Source organism: Lynx rufus, unplaced genomic scaffold, assembly GCF_022079265.1.
Source record: "Lynx rufus isolate CCGP_SWC_20201006 ecotype Redwood Valley unplaced genomic scaffold, mLynRuf1.p SCAF_11, whole genome shotgun sequence".
Taxonomy (NCBI): domain Eukaryota; kingdom Metazoa; phylum Chordata; class Mammalia; order Carnivora; family Felidae; genus Lynx; species Lynx rufus.
The window spans coordinates 19,406,160-19,428,923 of record NW_025814825.1 but is presented as its reverse complement, the minus strand read 5'-3'; the positions used below and the strand labels follow the sequence as shown (position 1 = coordinate 19,428,923).

Sequence of the window (22,764 nt, the reverse complement as noted above, 5' to 3'; positions counted from 1 at the left end):
AACTTTTAGGTGGTAGTACCCACGGAGGCACTGTGGTTCCAGAACGTTTGCTCTTAACCTCTCTATGACAAAATCACTCATCAAATCTTGTTAGTATGGTCTTGTTAGTATAGTATTGTCCACAATAAGTAAAGTAAAATCTGATTTGCTTTGCTTTTCGTCTGTTGCATTTGTGTTTTGCTAGTAAGAATCCATGGAGTCTAACGTACCTTCTTACAATTCAAAGGTGTTAAACCACTTCATTAGATTCGGTTTAGAGTTCCCCACAAATAGTAAAGACATTTTTGGCTCTGTAGCACTGAATCCTATGGTAGTATAGTTTCCTTGGTAGTCTCATGTGCTTAGATATCACACTAGGATCACCTCCCACAGGTTGTCACAGACTGGGTAAGCAATTTATCTCCTGTATACATTAATGATTTTCACTTCGCAGTGTCCCCTCATCTTGTATCCCTAGCTCATCATGACTAACTTTTCACAGATTTACAGCTTCTGTTTTTGTAATCAATAACATGTTTAATTCATTTCTTTTTCAAAGTAACTTTGTAAACTGAAGGTGCACGCATGGCCGTGTTTTCTGACCTGTTTATTTCTTTCCGTGGTCGTCCAGTTGGTACCTCTGTACCCTGGGCAGGTTCATTTTAAGCCTCCACCTTTACTTAAAAAATTAGAGGATCTTAATTAAGATGTTGTTGGTGACGATGACGACGATTTTCCTCTTTATGCAGTTTTTGTCTCCCTGACTGCCTGAAAGTCCTGAGGCAAAGCGTTGCAGTATCTCTGCAGGTGTCAGAAGACCTGGAGAAATGGACCGGAAATGGGCTTTTGGAAGATACAGCACAGGCCCTGGTGCAGTTTCAAAGAGGCGCCGCAAGATGGCAGTGCAGGGAGAAGGCGAAAAGCGGCGTATCCGAAGCCTCTCTTGACTGACAGACGCGCCGGCGAGTAGCGGAAGAGGAAGCGACCACGTGGGGCGCTCTACGGTGGCCGAGAGGATGCCGCTGCTGTGTTAGTAACGAGGCAAGAAGCACGGCCGGGAGGTGCAGGGAGCTACGTTTCTCTAATCTAGCTCCCCCGGTCTCGAGGAGGGTGCCCCGGCAGCCGTCACCATGGTGAAGGAGCAGTTCCGAGAGACAGATGTGGCCAAGAAAATGTAAGGAGGGGCAAGAATGGCCAAAGGACGGAGAAATTAGGGGCAGAGGGGCGCGACGTCAGGGGTCCTGGGTGTCAAAGAGTCGGAGATGAGGGTCAATTGGAAGGGGAGGGCCGGGAATCAGCGGAAGGTGGTGGGCAAAGCTCAGAAGTAATCAAGGTAGGTCAAAGAAATTGGTCAGGAAGAGGGCATTCCAGCACTCGGGGGACTGCAGGCCGGGGGTGGCCCCTGGGCTTTGGGAGGAGTAGGTGGGATGGGACGTGAGCCTTGGGCCTAAGCACGAGTCCTCTCGAGGTCAAACGATGACCCCTTTGTTTCAGCGAATCTTCTGCCACTGCAGCGTGGGGGAGCAATCTGGGCCGGGGAGTGTGTCTAATTCTGGTATTACCGCAAAGCACCTAACACGGAGGCAACATTTGCTGACCAAAAGGTTGGAGTCACCAGCTAGAAAGCTATACCACTGGGCTGTGGGTGGCAGTCTCAAAAATAAGGCTGCGCTTCTGGGTCTACTCCTTCAGAGCTTAGTTATCAGGCCACGACCTCTCCTTAATGCTTCCAGTGGGAAAATGAACCAGTTGCTGTTGCAGCAGATGCTCACTGAGGAAGGTATGGTGTGCTAGACCCAGCCATAGGCTTTAGGGATGGGGCGTGAATAAGACCTTACTGCCTAGTCTAGTCGAGGAAGGTAGACCAGTGAACCTTGGCAAGTACAAGCGTAGGTATAGGGGTTCGGAGAGTATGTAATGAGAAAGCAGAAAAACGCCGACCAGATAAGGAGCGCACTGGAGGGAGAAAGGGGTGATGAGAAGGACATGGGGGATCTGAAGCTGTGTTCCAGAGTCATCTGGCAGGCAGTAAGGAACCTTTGAAGCGTGTTAAGCAGGGAGGTGTCTTGATAAGAGTGCTTCTTCTGGAAGATCTTTTGATTCTTGGGGAACAGAGTAAGAGAGAGACCTTGGAGGCCACTGCAGGGGGTCCAGGCAGGGGTAATGATGGTCTGCATGAGGGTGGTAGAGTCATTGGAAAGAAGTGGATTTTAGAGGAGTTTAGGATATAAAATTGACAGGAGTGTTAGGGATGAGGGAAGGGAGAAATGAGATTGAAACAGAATTTCTTGCTTGGGCAGCTGTGTGGATGGTTGCCATTCAAGGGGAACAAGTATCTTACTTGGAAGAATCCAAATTTCCCTGGCCCCTCATGCCCACCCCAAACCCCATCCATATTCAGATGTAATCTGTTCTCACAAAGCAGGCTGGCAGACTCTGTTAAGATGCAAATTAGGTATCTGAGACTTCCATTTAAAACCTTCTAACAGCTTTCTTTTGCACTGACATTTAAATTCTCTACCAGATTTCCCAAGCCCAACCTGACCTGAGCCCTGTACACCTCACTGATCTCGTCCTGTACCGTTAGTTTTCTGTGCTACATCATACTGGCTTGGTTCATTTGGTTCTCGAATGCCACGCTTGTGCTGGCTCTGGGACCTTTGCCCTAGTTGTTCTCTACTAAAAATGCCAGACCTCTGTCTGGTTTTACGGCTGTCTCCCTCTTACTCAGAATTCAGTTTAAATGTCAACTTTACAGAGGCTTTCTGACCCCATAACATAGTTTTCTTAGACTCTGTCTACCACTTCATATCATTTTCAATCTCTGCATCTATTCACTTTTGTGTCTGTATTTGCTTGTCTCTCTTGCCCACCCTGAACCGTGAGTGCCATGTTGGCAGGGTCCTTGTCTGTGTCCTCTAATATGGATCTTCAGCTTGGCACATCGTAAATCCCCGGTTTGTTGGTCAGATGGTTGAAGGAAAAGATTTGGGAAAGAAAGTTCTGGGTTCTGTTTTAGATGTGTCGAGTTTGAGGTGCCTGTACAGCTATGCAGAAGAGGTGTCTATTACCGTCTCCAGCCGAGTAGTAGTAGCTGGTCTATAGGAGATTAGACAGACATTAACAGGTACTCCAGTGACACAGTCACTCAAGAGGGATGTGTAGAATAAAAAGGAGTTGTGTTGCATCCCTAGGTGAGGAGAGATCATACTTAAGGGATGGTAGTAGAAAAAACAACTACAAAAGAGACTTAAGAAGGAACAGGTGGCATGGGCCAAGGCATTCAAAGAGTATGTAGTGTCACCAAGGCCGTGAGAAGAAAATATTTCAAGATAAGGGGGAGAGGGAGTTAACATCCAGCACTGCAGAGCAGTAAAATAAGAACATTCTCCTAGAATTTAGCAGCAAGCAATCATTCACTTGATAGTAAGAATGGAAATTATTTCAGTAGGACGAAGGGATGCTTACCAAGGAAAAATGGGAGAGATTTGAACTATATTTAATAATAGCACAGCGAGCCTACAGACAGTTGGAAGGATAAGGTTGGTTGTGCTGGCTCACTGTGCAATAGCCGCTTTTGGTAAGCGGTTTTGATGTAATTTCTCCCCTCTCTCGTTATTAATTAAGTAAGCTCTATGCATTACATTGGATTTCCACTTGCGATCCCAAGATCAAGAGTCTTGGTGCCCTACCGACTGAGCCAGGCAGGCACCCCAACTCCCGTCTCTTTTTATTCCAGAAGCCACATCTGTTTTGGAATGAAGTCACCTGAGGAGATGCGCCAGCAGGCACACATCCAGGTTGTGAGTAAGAACCTGTATAGCCAGGACAACAACCACGCCCCCTTGCTGTATGGGGTGCTTGACCATAGGATGGTAAGGTCCCAACCCTTCCCGCTTCTGTGCGTTTTGACTTGCCAGATTGGAAGAAGCAAGAGCTTCTCTCCATTTCCCTTGTTCCCCCTGCACATCTCAGGGCCTCCAGACCTCGGTCTGGAGGATTTGAATACACTGCACTTTCCCAAGCGATTTTGACTCAGAGTCACCTGGTCCCTCTTTCCTGTGCAGTGGTCTCCATTAGCGATTGCGTGTGCTTTTTTCCAAAGGGTACAAGTGAGAAGGACCGTCCTTGCGAGACCTGTGGGAAGAACCTGGCTGACTGTCTGGGACACTATGGGTACATTGACTTGGAGTTGCCATGCTTCCACGTGGGCTACTTCAGAGCAGTTATAGGCATCTTACAGGTAGGTGCAGAGGTGTCCGTTTTCAGGGTGTAAACTTAGGAACTACTGCTCAGGGACACTGGGAGTGAGCTTAGGAGCCGTGAGTGGTCAGGGGGACATCTGGGGAGGATTTTTACATTACATAACGCAATACTGCATCTTACAAGAAGACGCATAAGGATTCTTTACTCTTGATTTTTCTTGAGTAGGTGGTAAGTACGTGTTGTAAAAAGTAATCATGGGCGCTGGGTGGCTCAGTCAGTTAAGGGTCCAATTCTTGATCTCTGCTCAAGTCATGATCTGACGGTTCGTGGATTCAAACCCCACATCGGGCTCCGTGCTAACGGCACAGAGCCTGCTTGGAAATCTCGCTCCACCTCCCTCTCTCTGCCCCTCCCCTGCTTGCTTTCTCTGTCTCTCTCTCAAACTAAACTTTTTTTAAAAAAAAAATTTTTTTAGCATTTTACTTATTTTTGAGAGAGTATGAGTATGAGAGACACACAGTATGAGTGGGGGAGGGGCAGAGAGAAGGAGGAAGACACAGAACCCGAAGCAGGCTCCAGGCTCTGAGCTGTCATCACAGAGCCCAACGTGGGGCTTCAGCCCACGAACCATGAGACCATGACTTGAGCTGAAGTCAGACTCTTAACCAACTGGGCCACCCAGGCACCCCATAAGTAAACTAAAAAAATAATAATAATCATGAATCAAGCAGTACAGAACAGCACAAAATTTAAAAATCAGCAAAAATTCTACCAGGCAGCTCTGACTATAAGTAGCATTCTGGTGAACATCAGCCCCCTCTCTGTGCATATCTCTGGGCACATCGCTTAAAGTCTTCTGGGCAAGAGGTAGGGGTGACTTTTTTTTTTTTTTCCTTCAAGAAAAGACTTTTTCATCTCTCATCCTTTCATCGGTTTTAATTTTTAAAAGATGATCTGTAAAACCTGCTGCCACATCATGCTGTCCCAGGAGGAGAAGAAGCAGTTTCTGGATTATCTAAAGAGACCCGGCCTGACCTACCTCCAGAAACGTGGCCTGAAGAAGAAAATCTCTGATAAGTGCCGGAAGAAAAACATCTGCCATTACTGCGGTGCTTTTAATGGTGAGGAGAACACATAAAAGGTTTGGTGATAGTCCTTTCCACTCACTTTGGTCCATTTAGCTTATTAGTTTTATGGAGTGTTGGGAGGTCAGGTTTTTTTCTTGCAAACTAGACATTAGAGCCTAGCAACTGATGCCCTGTTAGCCAAATGCATTTTCAGTGATTTCATTAGCCAGACTGCAGCCTCAGGCCAGCCTGAGCAAGTATCTCATTTTCCCAACCTTGGTAAATAAATTCTCTCTTACAGGTACTGTAAAGAAATGTGGATTACTGAAGATAATTCATGAGAAATACAAGACCAACAAAAAAGTGGTGGATCCTATTGTATCAAATTTCCTTCAGTCTTTTGAAACAGCCATCGAGCATAACAAAGAAGTGGAACCACTGCTGGGAAGGGCGCAGGTGAGCCTGAAATCATATGCCTGCCTCCCCCCGCATCACACGCACCCATTCTTACCCCTCCCTCTCTGATAGACACGTCTTCCGAAATGAGAAGCTCTGTTAAGGTAGATCTCTAGGAATACATCCATAAAAAGTGTTTATCTTACAGTGTGTTCAGTGTTTAATGTAGACTGATCATGTAACTAACACGCTTTTTTTTTTTTTTTTTTTTTTTTGCATTTATTTATTTTTGAGAGACAGAGACCGCATGAGCAGGGGAGGGGCAGAGAGAGAGGGAGATACAGAATCTGAAGCAGGCTCCAGGCTCCGAGCTGTTAGCACAGAGCCTGACACGGGGCTCAAACCCACAAATTGTGAGATTATGACCTGAGCCGAAGTCAGACGCTCAACTAACTAACACACTTTGAATTGTGCAGACAGCATGTCACAGTTGTATCATAAGAGATTGTGGCATCACAGCTATACAGAGCATAAACTGAGAGAGCCTGTGTCTCACATGGGTGAGATCTAAGAAATTGTAGGTAACTCCCGTTACTTTTCTTGGTACAGGCTTAACTAGTAGAACTTTATGAAGTAGCCTGTTCTGCCTCACTTTGATTTCAATTAGTACTGAATTCACACAGTACCATCCAGAATTGGTAGTATACAAAACTAACAAATCAGTTGAGTGGCTACTGAGTACCAAATTCTGTCAGTCATATGGGGAGTGTCAGGAACTGTAAGACAGTGGGTCTGTTGTCATTGACCCCACCGTTTAGATGTGTCACGAGCAAGTAGTCTGAAAAGATAACTGACATCCTGGGCCAGGGCGCTAACCATCACTTGAGTGGCAGAGACCGGAAGTACAGTACGGTGGGAAAGGAGGAGGAACGTGTTGCTTTGGACTTGGTTGGGAAATACTGAGGAAGGGTGTGGTTTGTTCTGGTCTTCAAACAGGAGTAGGGTTTACAGAATCGAGGGTAGTGAGCTCAGCACATCCAGGCGGCAATGCCTCGGCTGATTCTGAGGCTGAGGCTCTGAAAAACCAGAGAGTGCTAATGAAAGCACTTGCCTTCAGGGACTGCTGAGAGGGACAGGACCTGTTCCTTGCTCTTCACATGGATTGCCTCTGATTTAATCCTCAGCAGTGCTTGAGACAGCCCTGCCCAAAGTGACAGAGAGGACTCAAGCCACGGCAGCTGGAGTGCTAGAGAAAAGACACAAGTGAGAGCTTGGTGTAGAGCGCGTCCTGCTCTGAGGAGCGTGGCCCCATCAGAGGCTTTGAGGTGGTGAATGGTTCATGGTGAATAAATGACAGAATTGTAGGACAGCCTGACTGCTCTTCACAAGACCCCATTACCAGAGAGAAAGGGCAGGTCACGGCTTAGGAGAAAGCGGTCACAATTCATATATCTGACAAAGGACTCTCGTATCCAGGAAACGGTCCTTAAAAATCAGTAAGAAAAATAACCTGATTTTTTTAAATTTATATTTATTTTGAGAGAGAGAGAAGGTAAAAGGCAGAGAAAGGAAAAGAGATAGAATCCCAGGCAGGCTCCGCACTTCAATGCGGAGCCCAGTGTGGGGCTTGAACTCACAAACCGTGAGATCATGACCTGAGCTGAAATCAAAGGTCAGACGCTTAACTGACTGAGCCACCCAGGTGCCCCAAAATACAACCTGATTTTAAGCAGTGGGAGCAAAACTTGAATTGGCACGTCCCAAAGCGTCCATTCCAATGCCAATAAACAAAGGAACATTGCTCAATGTTATTAGTCATCAGGGAATCACTAATTATAACTATACCCACATGGAAAAATGGAAATGTAAAAAAAACTGAAAACTGCCTGCTTGCAAGGACGTGAAGTGACTAGCACTCACATTGATAGTGTGGAAGGTTACCGCTACTTTGAATGGCCGTTTAACAATTTCTTACAAAGTTACGCCTACACTAACCGTACAGTTCAGCTGTTTGTTTTTTTTTAATTTACATCCAAGTTAGCGCATAGTGCAACAATGACTTCAGGAGTAGATTCCTTAATGCCCCTTCCCCATTTAGCCCATCCCACATCCCCCCAGTAACCCTGTGTTCCCCATATATATGAGTCTCTTATGCTTTGTTCCCCTTCCTGTTTTTATATTATTTGTGTTTCCCTTCCCTTATGTTTATCTGTTTTGTCTCTTAAAGTTCTCATATCGGGGCGCCTGGGTGGCGCAGTCGGTTAAGCGTCCGACTTCAGCCAGGTCACGATCTCACGGTCCGTGAGTTCGAGCCCCGCGTCAGGCTCTGGGCTGATGGCTCAGAGCCTGGAGCCTGCTTCCGATTCTGTGTCTCCCTCTCTCTCTGCCTCTCCCCCGTTCATGCTCTGTCTCTGTCTGTCCCAAAAATAAATAAAAACGTTGAAAAAAAAAAAATTAAAAAAAAAAAGTTCTCATATGAGTGGAGTCATGTGATATTATAGGATATTTCTCAGACTAATTTTGCTTAACTTAATACCCTCCAGTTCCATCCACGTGGTTGCAAATGGCAAGATTTCATTCTTTTCAACGGCCAAGTTATACTCCATTGTGTAATATATACCACATCATCTTTATCCATTCATCCATCGATGGACATTGGGGCTCTTTCCATACTTTGGCTGTTGTTGATAGTGCTGCTATAAACATGGGGGTGCATGTGTCCCTTCGAAACAGCACACCTGTATCCCTTGGATAGATACCTAGTAGTGCAATTGCTGGGTCGTAGGGTAGTTCTATTTTTAGTTTTTTGAGGAACCTCCATACTGTTTTCCAGAGTGGCTGCACCAGCTTGCATTCCCAACAATTGAGCAATTTTAATCCAGTACATACCTGAGAAAAATGAGTGCATATGTCTGCAGAAATATTTGTATGAGAATGTTCATTGCAAGTTTATTAATAAAAGCCAGAATTGGAAATAGCCCAAATGCCTGTCAGCGGGAGCATAGCAAATTGTCATAAAAAAAATTTTTTTAATGTTTATTTATTTTTGAGAGAGAGACAGAGCATGAGCCAAGAAGGGGCAGAGAGAGGGAGGGAGACACAGACTCTGAAGCGGGCTCCAGGCTTTGAGCTGTCAACACAGAGCCCGACGCGGGGCTCGAACCCACAAACCATGAGGTCATGACCTGAGCTGAAGATTGGTACTTAACTGACTAAGCCACCCAGGTGCCCCTAGCAAATTGTCATAGATCCACACGATGGAATACTATGCTGTAATGAAAGAAGTGAACTCGTGACACGCAACCTGGCCAAAGGTCAGAATCCTGCAGAGAACGAGAAGCATATACAAGAGAGTACGTAGTGTATGATTCCATGTAGATCAAGTCCAGCAATAGGCCAGACTGATCTGTGGTGATGACATCAGGAGAGTAGTTACCCCTGGGGTGAGAGCTTGGTACTGACTGAAAAGAGGTATCAGGGTCCTGGGGCGCTTAGGTGGCTCAGTTGGTTAAGCGTCCGACTTTGGCTTAGGTCATGGTTCATGAGTTTGAGCCCCCCATGGGGCTCTCTGCCGTCAATGCAGAGCATGCTCAGGCTTCTCTCTCCCCCCTGCCACTCCCCTGCTCGTGCTCGCTCGCACTGTCAAAAATAAAATTTTTTTTAAAAATACCAAGGTCCTTTTATGGAGAGATGGAAATACTCTGTATCTTGATCGGAACACTAGTGTGTGTCTGGTATATATGCATAGAAGCATGTCAGTCTCTTTAGGATTTGTGGAATTTAGTATGTGTGAATTATGCCTTGACTGGGGAACAGAATGGGTACAAAGAAAACAGGCCGTGAACCTGGTGGTGTTAAAGGAGCCAGAGGCCAGAGTCACTGCACGCAGTAAGAATGGTCAGGGGCTGCAAGTGTGCGTGCAGATGTCTGGGAAAGGGGAGTGTTCCTGGAAATGGGGAGAGAGTGTGTCAGCAATTGATTCAGGCAGAAATGTCTTCAAAGGCAGTAAGGGTGAAGCTGCTACAGAGGAAGTGCGGGCAGGCTGAGGAAGATGGTCTTGGCCCCTGTACAGCCCAAGAGAGAGAGGCACTGTCCAGGCTGGTGGCTGTGCAGAAGGCTTTCAGAAGCCTGGTGAGCAGCCTTGGTCATGGGCGTGAAGGGTGCCTGGGCTTTCCTGGGGGCGGCCTGACTTGCAGGGTGCCCCTGCACGCACTCTGCCGCTCCTGGATCAGCATCCTTGACAGCCCACCACTGCCCCCTGCCAGCTTTCTGTCCGGGACGGGTGACCACTGTCTCTGCTCCACACACTCTCCATAGTAGGGAGTAGCACGATTCTCCCATACAGCCTGGGAGGCATCTTGTTTGGGAAAGTCTCCTTCCTAAATGACTCGGCCCTGGAGGTAACCCCTCCCATTTCAGAGTCTAGAGCATCGAGCTTGGCTCCCTGGGCATTCCCCCACTGCCGCCACCCCCGTGTATCTCACCCCACTCTATCCAGATTGATGCCCCAGAGGTGGTTTAGGGTAGTGGTGAAGAGCTTTGGCCTTGGAGTCGGACCCAAGATTAGAGCCCAGTTCTGCTGCTTGTTTGTTCTGTGACCTTAGACACGTGACCCAACCTGGACTTGAGTTTTGTAGCTCTAAACAGGGATTACAAGAGTATCTGCTTTAAGGCTATTGTGAGGATTAAGAGTTGAATTCCAGATCAAGTGCTTAACAGAGTGCCTGGTGCACAGCAAGTGCTTAGACCGAATTACCCAGTTGCAGTAGTTAGCGCTGCTACTGACAGTATGATAACAATGACAGGGGTGCCCAGCTGGCTCAATGAGAAGGACATGTGACTCTTAATCTCAGGGTCATGAGTTCGAGCCCCACTTTGCGTATAGAAATTACTTCAAATAAGTCAACTTCGAAAATAAATAAAAGCAGTTTTGTCTAGTGCATCTATATGATTCAATTTATGATAATGAAACTATTTTTTAAAAAATAATGACAGACATGGTGAGGATAGATGAGGTTTCCTCCCCCTCCACATGTAGGCTCAGACTCCATGTCCTTTTGGCTTTACTCAGCCTGCTCCCTTCCCCTCTTTACCAAACTCTCCCTTCCCTTGGCTTCTTCCCTGCAGCCCGGAACACCTCTGTTCTCCGGACCCTTTGACCTCCCTCTTTCCTCAACCACATGTCCATTGTCTGTGCCTCCATAGCACCTGTGTTCCATCTTACATTTCTGCTGGTTTCTCTTTTAAGTGTGGTCTATAACAAGATCTGTTTTTCTGAGGCCCTGTTTGATGCCACTCACAGTGCTTGGACAGTGTGGGGGCCTCCAGACTCATCAGAGACCATCAGCTCCTCCTGCCTTTTTTTTTTTTTTTTTTTTTTAAGTTTATTTATCTCAAAAGAATGTGTGCACGCTGGGGAAGGAGCACAGAGAGAAGAGGGGAGAGAATCCCACGCAGGCTCCATGCTATCAGTGCAGAGCCCAACATGAGGTCGATCTTATGAACCCAACCATGAGGTCGTGACCTGAGCTGAAATCAAGAGCCAGACGCTTAACAGACTGAGCCACCCAGGGCCCCTCATCCTGGTTCTTATACCAGCAGTGGAAGAAGGGAGGGGGCAAAACAGGAATTCACCATTTGCCTGATTCCAAATGGCCCTTCCTCAGAACCGCTTAGTAACCTGAAGTGAACAAAGCATCAGTGACTTACTTTTACCTTTTGTGGAGAGGGGCATTGTGCAGACAGGTGAGCGTATTGCCCTGAAGTTCATTGATCTCAGGAAGATCCACATCCTGACATGTTTACCTACCCGTTTAATTTCCAGGAACATGGAACCCCGTATGCCTTTATGGGTAGCATAGCATTCTTGAGTTGATGGAGACCATAGAGCAGTGGTTCTGGACCTTTCCTGGCTCACAGACCTCTTTAGGAATTGAACAAAAACTCTGGACTCTATCTCCAGAAGACTAGTGTATATCCACTCCCCATTTTTTGTTTTGTTTTCAATTTGTTTTCATTTTTTAGAGCATGCAAGCCGGGAAGAGGGGAAGAGGGGGAAAGAGAGTCTTTTTTTTTTGGTGTGTGGCGGGGGGGGGAGTACCCTCAAGAAGGAGAGAGAGGATCTTAAGTAGCCTCTGTACTCGGCATGGAGCCTGCCGTGGGCTCAATCCCACAATCCCGGGATCGTGACCTGAGCTGAAATCAAGAGTCCAGTTGGACGCTCAACCAACTGAACCACCCCAGGTGCCCCATCCAGTCCCAGTTTTAATGCAAATCCAGGGGTTGGTGGACCTGCAGATAAGAGTTTGTCCATAGATGGCATCAGTCTTGCCTCCCCACCAGGTATAAATGCCTTCCACAGCATCTCCGGCACGTGGTGCTCTCTTCACCACCACCCAAGGCACCCCACGCTCCACCAGGGAGCCCTAGCTGTTGGGATATTCTGCCTCAGACCAAACAGCCCTTCTGTCTCTCTAGTGGTCCCCAACTTCTGTTTCCTGTCACATAACGATAAGTCAGACCCACTTCTGTGTGTCCCTTGGGAGATTGTTGTTACGTGACTCTTGCCAGTCTTGCCCCCCTGCATCGTGGATGTCCGTGATGTCCTTGTCTGGCACGACTCTGGTACTATAGGTGACATTCAGCCTTCATCCTGTTCCTTGAGCTCTTAGTTTTAGATTTCCTCCAACTGCTTCAGGTGGCCATGAGGTGCTTGTTGCTGGGGGACAGGGAAGCTGAGGGAGGTGAATTCTGTGGGCAGGGACCAGACTGCAAAATGTCAGGCAGGATTCCTTCTCCCCAACTCTACTGCCATCTCTTCCAGGGTAGGACCATGGAAACTTCCTCTTGCAACAGTGTTTTAAGGGCAGTGGCTGTTCAAACATTTCTTCTTGGTTTTGCTCCCTATTTCATTAAGTTACGCATAGCAAGTTCTGGTTGTAACATGTTCTTGGTCACACAGTCTCTCATCCCAAGAAAAGGTAATAAGCAGCAATAAGACACAAGCAGACTGTTCTTAACTTTCGTGTTTGGGTATCTCTGATCATTTGTATAGTTCTCGTATTACGAGTGAGTTCTTGTAGCATAGCTCTTCTATTAAATGAAGTTAATACAAAGGCAATATAAGTTCACTGTAGAAAATTGAAATGTAAACGAAGAAGCGATTATAATTCCATTCACCTGCAGACGGTACTGTTAACACCTCGCTAAACGTACATTTCCTCTTTTCTGTACAGATGTACATTTTCCCCCAAAATGAGATCATATTATACACACACTTCTTTCATTTACCAATGTCTTATGAACACCTTCCATAACAGTGGCTACATTTCTGTAATGTCGTTTTTTAATGGCTTCGTGCTTGCTTACATGTGGATATACCATGATTTTGTCTAGCCAGCAACCTATCAGACAGTCTCAATTTTTCACTATTAACGGCTTTACTGAACATCCCTATAGCCAAATCTCTGTGTTGACTTCTAAAGTCAGACCCTGTGGAATAATTATGAGAAGTGGAATTACTGGCATTAAATAATTGGAAGGAAAGGTATACACATGTTTAGGGCTCTGCCAGTGTAGCGTGTTACCAACAGAAATCTCTGCCCATGTTTGCACTTACTCTGAGTTCCATGGTGGGTCCGGTAGAGTGCACGGAGAAGTAAACCTGTGCCCAAGCTGTGGGAAGTTAACGTGTGTCTCCATTCTTCCTTTCCTGCTCTTCATAGGAAAACCTGAATCCCTTAGTAGTTCTGAATTTATTTAAACGAATCCCAGCTGAAGATGTCCCTCTACTTCTAATGAACCCAGAAGCTGGAAAGCCCTCTGATTTGATTCTCACGCGACTTTTAGTGCCCCCTTTGTGTATCAGACCCTCCGTCGTGAGTGATTTGAAGTCTGGCACCAATGAAGATGATCTGACAATGAAACTGACAGAAATCATTTTCTTAAATGATGTCATCAAAAAGGTCAGTATTTCCAAGCCCCAGGTTTAGGAGTGTATCTATGCAAACCCTTCTTATCGAGAAAGATTGACCCAGGATCATTTTTTTTTTCTATATTTCTGCTCATTTTTAGCATCGCATATCAGGAGCTAAGACCCAGATGATCATGGAAGACTGGGATTTCCTGCAGCTGCAGTGTGCCCTCTACATTAACAGTGAGCTCTCGGGCATCCCCCTCAACATGGCGCCCAAGAAATGGACCAGAGGTTTTGTCCAGCGCCTAAAGGGAAAACAGGGTATGTTTCCAACAAGATGTACAGGAGACAGTCTTCTGCCTTTTGTTACCCTTTTTTTGGAGCATGTCTAGTGTATCTAGTTGGAAATTACAGAATTTTCTTGTTTGTGGTCATACTATATCCCCAAACAGCATACATTTGTGCTGCAGAGACCTATAACCTATTTTTATTGATTTAGGTCGATTTAGAGGCAACCTTTCAGGAAAGAGAGTGGATTTTTCAGGCAGAACAGTCATCTCACCTGACCCCAACCTCAGGATTGATGAGGTAGCCGTGCCAGTTCACGTGGCCAAAATTCTTACTTTTCCTGAGAAGGTAAGTACCATTCAGCCGCTCGATTCTGTTTTGACTCCAGTCTTTTACATTATTATTTTGAGATTCCAAACAGTAGACAGTTGGAAAATCCCGAGGTGTGCGTGTTATCTTCCAGTCTGACGCATATACCACCGCATGTAGTGTCTGCAACATACACAAACACAGATATGTCTGCCTTTGTGTGTATATATTCACATTTATGTCAGACATCTCTTCTGCAACTTACTTCTCCAAGGAGTATGGTCTTTGACCTCTTCCTGTGTTGGTTCTTACCTCTTCTTTTAAAATAACTAATGATAGGGGCGCCTGGGTGGCTCAGTTGGTTGAGCATCTGACCTCAGCTCGGGTCACGATCTTGCAGTTCATGGGTCGGAGCCCCGCGTCAGGCTCTGTGCCGACAGCTCAGATCCTAGAGCCTGCTTCGGATTCTGTGTCTCCCACCCTCTCTGCCCCTCCTCTGCTCACACTGTCTGTGTCTCTCCCTCTTTCTCAAAAACAAATGAAAATTTTAAAAAGCAATAAAATAAAATAAGGCCACTAAATGATAAACACCACACCCAGTTAATTTTCTTGGGATAGATTATTATTTTTAAGGCCTTAACAACCATCAAGTCCAATATCTGGGGGTTTTAAGACTATTGAGGCATAGCCAGAAAGGCTGCCCCACTTTACACTTAACTCACACTCATCACGAGTGTAAAATGGCCTTTACAGTAACTGAGGTATAGAAAATGCAAGGCCTGATACAGGAAGGTATTGGCTTCGGGTTTGCTTTTGAGATTCATAATTAGCCCAGATCATGGAAGCTTCCGGTAAAGCTTGTGTAAAGTATCCTTAGTTGATTTACTAATGATCCAGAGTTTCCTTCTCCGATGGTATTTCACGAGACTGTTGTCCAAGAGGTCATGGGACATGATGTTGCAGACCAGGGTCTAACAGTGCTGGTGCCACAGCTTTTAAACCTCGGGAGCCCATGGTAAATCACTGCTAGTAAAGTTGCCAACTGCTCATAGAATGTTCTGGAAGGTCCCTTCAGCTGAGTCCAGCCCACTCATTCTACTAATGGGGAAACCAAAGGCCAGAAAGGACTTGGCCATTTCACCCTTCCAGTGGTGAGTTCGGACTAGAACCCGGGTGCCTGTGTGCCAATCAGCTGTTGTCGTTAAACCCAAGACTCTAGGCAGCAGGAGATAAACAAGTTTCTTCTCTTTCTTCTGGAATCACTCAAGGAAAGTAAAGATTGAGACATAGTACAGTATAGTGTGCTAGCTTACGGAAAGCTAACAGCCTCTCCTTGTGTCTTCTACCGTGGTTGTGTAGGTGAACAAAGCAAACATCAACTTTTTGAGGAAACTGGTTCGAAATGGCCCTGAAGTTCACCCAGGAGCCAATTTCATTCAGCAGAGACACACACAGATGAAAAGGTAATGCTGTCTCAATCTATTTTTCTTTTTAATTTTTTTTTAACATTTATTTATTATTGAGAGCAGAACATGTGCATGGGAGGGGCAGAGACTGGGGGGGAGACACAGAATCCAAAGCAGGCTCCAGGCTCTGAGCTGTCAGCACAGAGCCTGACGCGGGGCTCAGACCCACAAACTGTGAGATCATGACCTGAGCCAAAGTCTGATGCCTAACTGATTGAGCCACCCAGGCGCCCCAATGCTGTCTCAATCTAGCTATGTGTAACGACCTTCTCATGACAGAGGTCGCCATATTCAGCCAAAGAATGTCGTCCAAAATCCGGCATTTGTGACATTTTAGCCTGTGGAAAATACTGTTTAAATTGTAGTGAGCCTAGGTATGTCATTTGCTGTGCTTACTCGTTGCATATATACAAAATGTCTATTTGTTGCCTTGCATTTAACGTTGGATCTAGGAAGACAGAACACGTGGGGGTGTGCAAGCCAATCATTTTCTGCATCGTGTGGGCTCTCTGGGGTTACTTGACTCTACTTACAGCCTAGGGGACACTGGTTTGGCCAGCTCTCACCCTTCACTGATCTCTGGTGCCTTTTTATCTCTTGAGACAAACATGAGACAAAACATATCAACAGGGTGCTGTGGGAGAAGCTGACTTATGACTGCATTTTTGTGATTCTAAGACATAATTTTCTCATATTTAACATTTACAAAATGAGGACCTATCTGTGTCATAGTTTAATGGCTTGTGGAGGCAGCTTTGATCCAATGAAATATCCATCATTTTAGAGACTGAATCCTGACATGAAGAGGGAGCACCTTGGTGAGGGAGCTTTGTTCTCACAGATCACGTTTCTTATCACGTGTAGGTTTTTGAAGTACGGAAATAGGGAAAAAATGGCTCAGGAGCTCAAGTACGGGGACATCGTGGAGAGGCACCTCATAGATGGAGATGTGGTGCTGTTCAATCGGCAGCCCTCACTGCACAAATTGAGCATTATGGCGCATCTGGTGAGTGTGAGATTCTGTTTTTATTTTCTGTTGGTGGGAGTCTGCTGTGTGCGCATGCTAAATTCCAGACTCCTAAAATTAAGATTGCCGGTAATCTGAAATTTTTTGTCACTTTTGATTTTTCTCTTACTTCACTTTTTAGTTTGAGTGAAACTTTCACATTTTAAGCTTCCCTTCAACGTTTTTAATATTTATAAAATCCGCACTCAACAGTAAAACAGAAAGGAACTAATTGAAAATTGGCATGAAAGTAACTGGCATGATTTCACTTGCAAATGAAAATATATACATATATATGTGTATGCAGACTTATGTAAAACAGATATAGCTGAAAGTTGACTTGGGGTTTAACGTGGCTTATTAACTATGGAACTAAAATGCTTAGGAGATTTTTCGTCACAGTGGCCCTCCAATGAAGACCTTGGAGCATATTTTTTTCAGTGATTTCGTTTTGCAACAACAGCAGTTCCTTTTTCTGGAGATTTAAAATGGAAATGAGGTGCAACTTTAATTCGTTAAATATTCATAAATTCTCCTATCTCCAAAGCCGTTAAATCCACGAGCATTTGCAACAGCATTTAAACAGGCTCTTCAGTTAGTGTTTTTCTAGATTCGGTCTTTCAGTTTACGAACATGCTGCATCAGTCATTTTACTTAAGCGTGGAAATACCGAAGAAGCACTTTATGACTATGGGATTACGATCATGGGGATCTGGGGAGGTGAACAAAATCCCTCCCTTTCCAGAAACTTTTGCTTGGCTTTGGGACATTTTCAAAGTAAAGGTTTTTTTGCTTGAAAAATTTCAAATATATACAAAAGTAGAAAGAATACTATGATGAACTCATATGTTCCCATTCTCTATATTGAATAATTTTCCAAGATTCTGCCACACCTGTTTTCTCTCTCCCTTCTTTCTTTGATGACCCAGGTGTCAGGTCTTTTCTCTGTGTGTGATCAGTTCACGCGTGTGATGGGGGCACCTGGGTGGCTCAGTCAGTTAAACAGTTTACTTGTGCAAGACACACACAACCACAGCGCCATTGTCACACCACACGGAATGAACACTCACTCCCTGCTCTTGTCTAGCACACAGCCCATGTGCACATTTCCCCAAGGGTCTCAACTGTCTTTTCGCAGCTACTTTGTCCAAATCAGGATGTAAAGTATGCATGTTACATTTGGTTGATACAGGTTCTCAGTCTCTCTACAACAATCTCCCGTCCCCCTGTTCTTGTAATTTCAGTGTCGTTGTTGGAAAAAAACAGGTCACTTGTCCTAAACAATGTCTCATGTGTGTGTGTGTGTAAGCATACGGCACTAAGAGTTTATTGTTCCTTTTATCCCTCTGAACTGGGCAGTACTCGAGGCGCGATCAGATTCAGGCTCAGCTTGAATCTGGCAAGAATGACTCCTAGGTGGCACTGGCTGCTTCTTACCTTATTACCTTATTTCAGGAAGGGCGTGCTGTCTGGCTGCCCCACTCTTATGTTGAGAAGGTTAGAGCGTCAAATACTTCAGCCTGATGCCTCCCTTGAAAGTTTCCTTACCAACTTTTTATCTAAAGACTTCATCCATGGCCAATTATTGTCCGTGTTATTTCATTGGGGCTGCAAAATGAAGAATTTCTCATTTATCATGCCTTTCATATTCCATACCTATAATTTTATTAAAAAAATTTTGGCGGGGGGTGTCCCTGGGTGGCTCAGTCGGTTAAGCACCTGACTTTGGCTCAGGTCATGATCTCACCGCTCATAAGTTCAAGCCCCGCGTCGGGCTCTGTACTGAAAGCTCAGAGCCTGGAGCCTGCTTCCACTTCTGTGTCTCCCTCTCTCTCTGCCCCTCTCCCACTCATGCTCTGTTTCTTTCTCTCAAAAATAAACGTTAAAAAAAATTTTTTTTTTTAATTAAAAATTAAAAAAATTTTTTTTTTAATCTTTTATTTTTTTTGATAGAGAAAGAGTGAGCAGGGGAGGAGCAGAGAGAGAGGGAGACAGAATCTGAAGCAGGCTCCAGGCTTTGAGCTGTCAGCACAGAGCCAGACATGGGGCTCAAGCTCACCAACCATGAGATCATGACCTGAACCGAAGTCAGATGCTTAACCCACCGAGCCACTCAGACACCCCTCCATACCTATCATTTTTATAATGAAGAGCCTGTTCTTGTTAACTACGGTTATTTGTGTATCCAAAAATATAGCACCTGAAGGAAAGGCAGCATATATGCCTGATTCTTGTTCCTTTATTGTCAGTCTGGGAAGGAAAAAGTTGGTGCTCAGTTTCTTCCAACGAGGTCGGGTTGGATTTTTTTGTCTGTTTTTGCTTTCTCTTTTTTCGGTGTCATTAACCCATGGGTTTTTCCATAAGAGACTCTTGAATACAGAGAACATACTGAGGGTTGCTGGCAGGGTGTTGAGAAGGGGCATGGGCTAAATGGGTGATGGGCATTAAGGAGGGCACTTGTTGAGATGAACACTGGATGTTCTATGTAAGTGATGAATCTCTAAATTCTATTCCTGAAATCATTATTACGTTATATGTTAACTAACTTGAATTTAAATTAAAAAATAATAAAAATAATAAACCCTGGGTTTTTTATTTAGTCCATGTGTTTTATTCAACTTCTGCCATAAATCTTTTTCATACCCAGCTGTGACGTCACTGGCCAGTGGGAGCCCCTTCACATGGCTTTTAACCTTGGTGCTTGCCTCGTATTAAAACAAACTCATTGCATTGTTTTGATCTCATAAAGAATAACTTCACAAGTGACATGTGTCTCTTAACAAAACATACAAAGATTTTATTTCCTTAATCTAAAGTGTCCAGTTTTCGAGGAAGCCATTTATTAATATTTTGAAACCATGAAGCTTTTGGATAAATGACTAAGCCCCTCTCCTATTTTGTTTTTTTTGTATTCCACAGGCCAAGGTCAAGCCGCACCGGACCTTCAGATTTAACGAGTGTGTCTGTACACCCTACAATGCGGATTTTGATGGTGATGAGATGAACCTTCATCTTCCTCAAACAGAAGAAGCTAAAGCAGAGGCTCTTGTTCTCATGGGGGTATGTAGGGTAGGGCAGCCCCGCTTCTGTGTAACAGCTTGAAAGGAGGGGGAGGGGAGCGTGTGTCCTGTGTGAAAACACCCTGTAGGGTGTAAGGGAGTGTCAGTGACAGGTGGGGAGCTGAGAGGAGTGGGTATTCTTCTGGCCTGTAATATTCGTTTCTAAGGTACAGGACATACATGAAAACCAGCTGGGAAAAGATAGATGCGGGCGTAGCAGTATCTTGACTGTTGGGTGTCAAGGGCACAGCAGATGTTCTGTATAAGTAGGTTTTCTGGTAGCTGGAAATTCTTTTGAGTACCCATACCCTTTATTGAAGACTTTCCCATAGTATGTTACATACTTGTTTGTCGTCTAAAGGTCACCCTAAACAGAATCATTATATGATGACCCATACCACCATTTCATTTTCCAGCAGTTAAGGGGAGCCCCTTAGATGGCAGAGAAGTTCAGCAGTGAGTCACACAGACGCCTGCTCTCCAGGAGCGTGCGGCTGGGCTCTCATTGCTGTGCTACATGGACTCTACCGGCTCGCGAACCCAGCCGCAGCACAGTGCTGCGCGGGGCTCATCGCTCCTAAATTTAACAGAGCCCCGAACTGTTGAGTTTTTAGAGGCTAGGTTTTCCTTTTTCCCAGTATTCTGCTTTTCTTGTTCTGAGTAGATTTGGCTGTGGTTGTTAGTGTTTCTAACCACAAAACACTTCTTACCATTTCTGATAGAGTGTTTTTCATCTCTCTTGGGGTAGGATGTTAGTATCAATTCTAAAGTGAAGGCTGTTAAGTTCTGTAAGCAGATCTGTTAAAAGTACATGAGGATTTGGTGGGGACAGGAACGAATGGCTGCATTCATGGCCTGTGCCTCGGTTTTTCATGCCTAAAGTCGACATCTTTTCTAGTAAAGTATTTGATGTGTTACTTATTTTGTACACACACTTAATACTAAGAAATTCATGCGGGTAATTTCAGTTTTTTTAGAACATCAGTTTCTTACTTATTCAAACATTGTAGTGTAATGGAGTTATTTAAATAAGGTGAGGTTTTTACACATCACATCTCTTTTCTTTATCTCCATCTCTTTTTTTGTTGTTTATTTATTTGAGAGAGAAAGAATGGAGGGGTGGCAGACAGAGAGGGAGAGAGAGAATCCCAAGCACACTCCACCCTCAGTGTGGAGCCTGACATGGGGCCCGATTTCACAACCGTGAGATCGTGACCTGAGCCAAGATCAAGATTTGGATGCTCAACCGACTGAGCCACCCAGGCACCCCTATTTTTATGTTTGTTGCTTATCCACGAATTTAGATGGTGGCAGTCATGGTTTTTAGTAGCCTTGGTTTTGCTTTTATCTACTTAACATGTTATAAATGCCCACCTTTGTTGTAAAGTTTTCATAATTATCGATTATAATGGCTTCACAGTATTTCACAAGCTTAGCACACCATGATTCACCTACCTTCTCCTGAAAATTTAGGGTGTTTTTCCTGTTTGCTATGAGGACAAATCCCTTAAGGGCCATCTTTGTGCATTTGGAGTCTTTCTTCCGAGTTGTTTATTCAGACCCCTCAGCCTTTTTAAATGATTCGGTTAATGCTTAATGAGTACCTACTGTGTGCCACCAAGTACTCTCCTAGGAGGGCAACACAGAAGAAAAAAGTCAAAATTCTGGCTTTTATCCTTATTCAAATGGGGAGAGGTGGAGAATAAACCAATATAAAATAGGTCATGTGGTGGCAAGTGCTGAGAAGAAAAGAATAAATCACAACAAGGAGGAAAGAAAATGAGAGGGGTCCTGTTTCATGGAGGATGGTCTGAGAGGGCCACTAGAACGATAACACTCAAGGCAAGTTCTAAAAGAAGTTGACGAGCAGTGTGGTTGTCAGCAAAACATCAATCCAAGCAGAGGACCAACAGGTACAAAGACCCTGTGGTGTGATCATACATGAGGTAACAAGAGGCTAGCCTGTTTCCTCCTAAGCCTTGTATTTGTAGCAGTTGTGAGGAGTGCTGTGCTCTGTATTGGGAGATAGCAAGAGAGAAGATGAGGAGGGCGAATGGCCATGAATGAGATCCACACTCCCACAGTCAGATGGTGCGTTGACCAGTGCAGTCATTTTTTCTGACCTTGTACTCTTACTCTAGTAAGCTCTCCAGAGGAAATAACCAGTTGCAAAATCACTTGTAATGATAAAACATTAGAAGCAGGCAATGTCCGCCAATAAAAAAGTTGGTTAGGTTAAATCACATCACATTTGTACTGCAAAATCCTGCATGGCCCTTAAAAATGATGATGTAGTATTGTTGTCAGCATAAAGCTACTTATGATTTATTTTTTATTTAAAAAGCAGGCTGTAAGACATGATCTTATTTCATTTGGTAAATAGATGTTTCCGTGTTTGTAAAAAAGCTTATAGCCAGAAATTGGGAAGGTTATGTACCAAAATGTTTTAACTGCAGTTCTTTTGGTTTGGCAGTTCCATGCAGAGATGTTTTTTTGGGATTCTGGGTGGGGTTTTTTTGTTGTTGTCGTTTTGGTTTTTTTCGCTTATCTATATTTTTAGACTTTCTGTAAAAAACATACTATTTTTGTAACAAAAAAGTAATAATTAGAATGTTGCTAGTGATATCAGCTATGTCAGCTAGTTGCTAGAGATAATGGCCTGTAGCCAACTACTTGGACTTCAGCCTTGAGTTCGGTACTGAGGATCCGTTTTGTTATAACAGCATATATCATTGGTTAAAAATGACAATAAAACACAGGCTCTAAGGCCAGGATGGAAGATCTTTGTTACCATCAGGACAAATCCCCTCAATTACATGTAAGAAAATTATCATCTAACTGTATCAACTCAGCAGTTCTGTCTCAATAGGTAGGGCTCTAGCCTGAATGTGGTCCCAAATGACTGGGGAGACTTTTGCAAAATATGCAAATCCCAGCTTCACGTGCTCAGCCCCAGACCACTCCCTTTCCCATCCCAGAGAGATTCTAGAAAACAAGCATGAGGGGCGCCTGGGTGGCTCAGTCGGTTAAGCGGCCGACTTCGGCTCAGGTCATGATCTCGCGGTCCGTGAGT

The 22,764-nt window shown here is 44.7% G+C and overlaps 1 protein-coding gene across 1 annotated transcript in view; it reads left to right on the top strand.

Annotated features, from left to right (window-relative positions):
• Positions 1 to 1,026: 1,026 nt before the first annotated feature.
• Positions 1,027 to 22,764, top strand: part of POLR3A (RNA polymerase III subunit A) — a 51,716-nt gene continuing 29,978 nt past the window's right edge. The window contains exons 1-11 of the mRNA XM_047073028.1: positions 1,027 to 1,153; positions 3,719 to 3,854; positions 4,085 to 4,222; positions 5,135 to 5,306; positions 5,554 to 5,708; positions 13,373 to 13,612; positions 13,722 to 13,884; positions 14,063 to 14,199; positions 15,520 to 15,623; positions 16,491 to 16,632; positions 19,552 to 19,692. Coding sequence (XP_046928984.1) covers positions 1,110 to 1,153; positions 3,719 to 3,854; positions 4,085 to 4,222; positions 5,135 to 5,306; positions 5,554 to 5,708; positions 13,373 to 13,612; positions 13,722 to 13,884; positions 14,063 to 14,199; positions 15,520 to 15,623; positions 16,491 to 16,632; positions 19,552 to 19,692 — 1,572 coding nt within the window. The 5' untranslated portion in view covers positions 1,027 to 1,109. The remainder of the gene's footprint in view (positions 1,154 to 3,718; positions 3,855 to 4,084; positions 4,223 to 5,134; positions 5,307 to 5,553; positions 5,709 to 13,372; positions 13,613 to 13,721; positions 13,885 to 14,062; positions 14,200 to 15,519; positions 15,624 to 16,490; positions 16,633 to 19,551; positions 19,693 to 22,764) is intronic.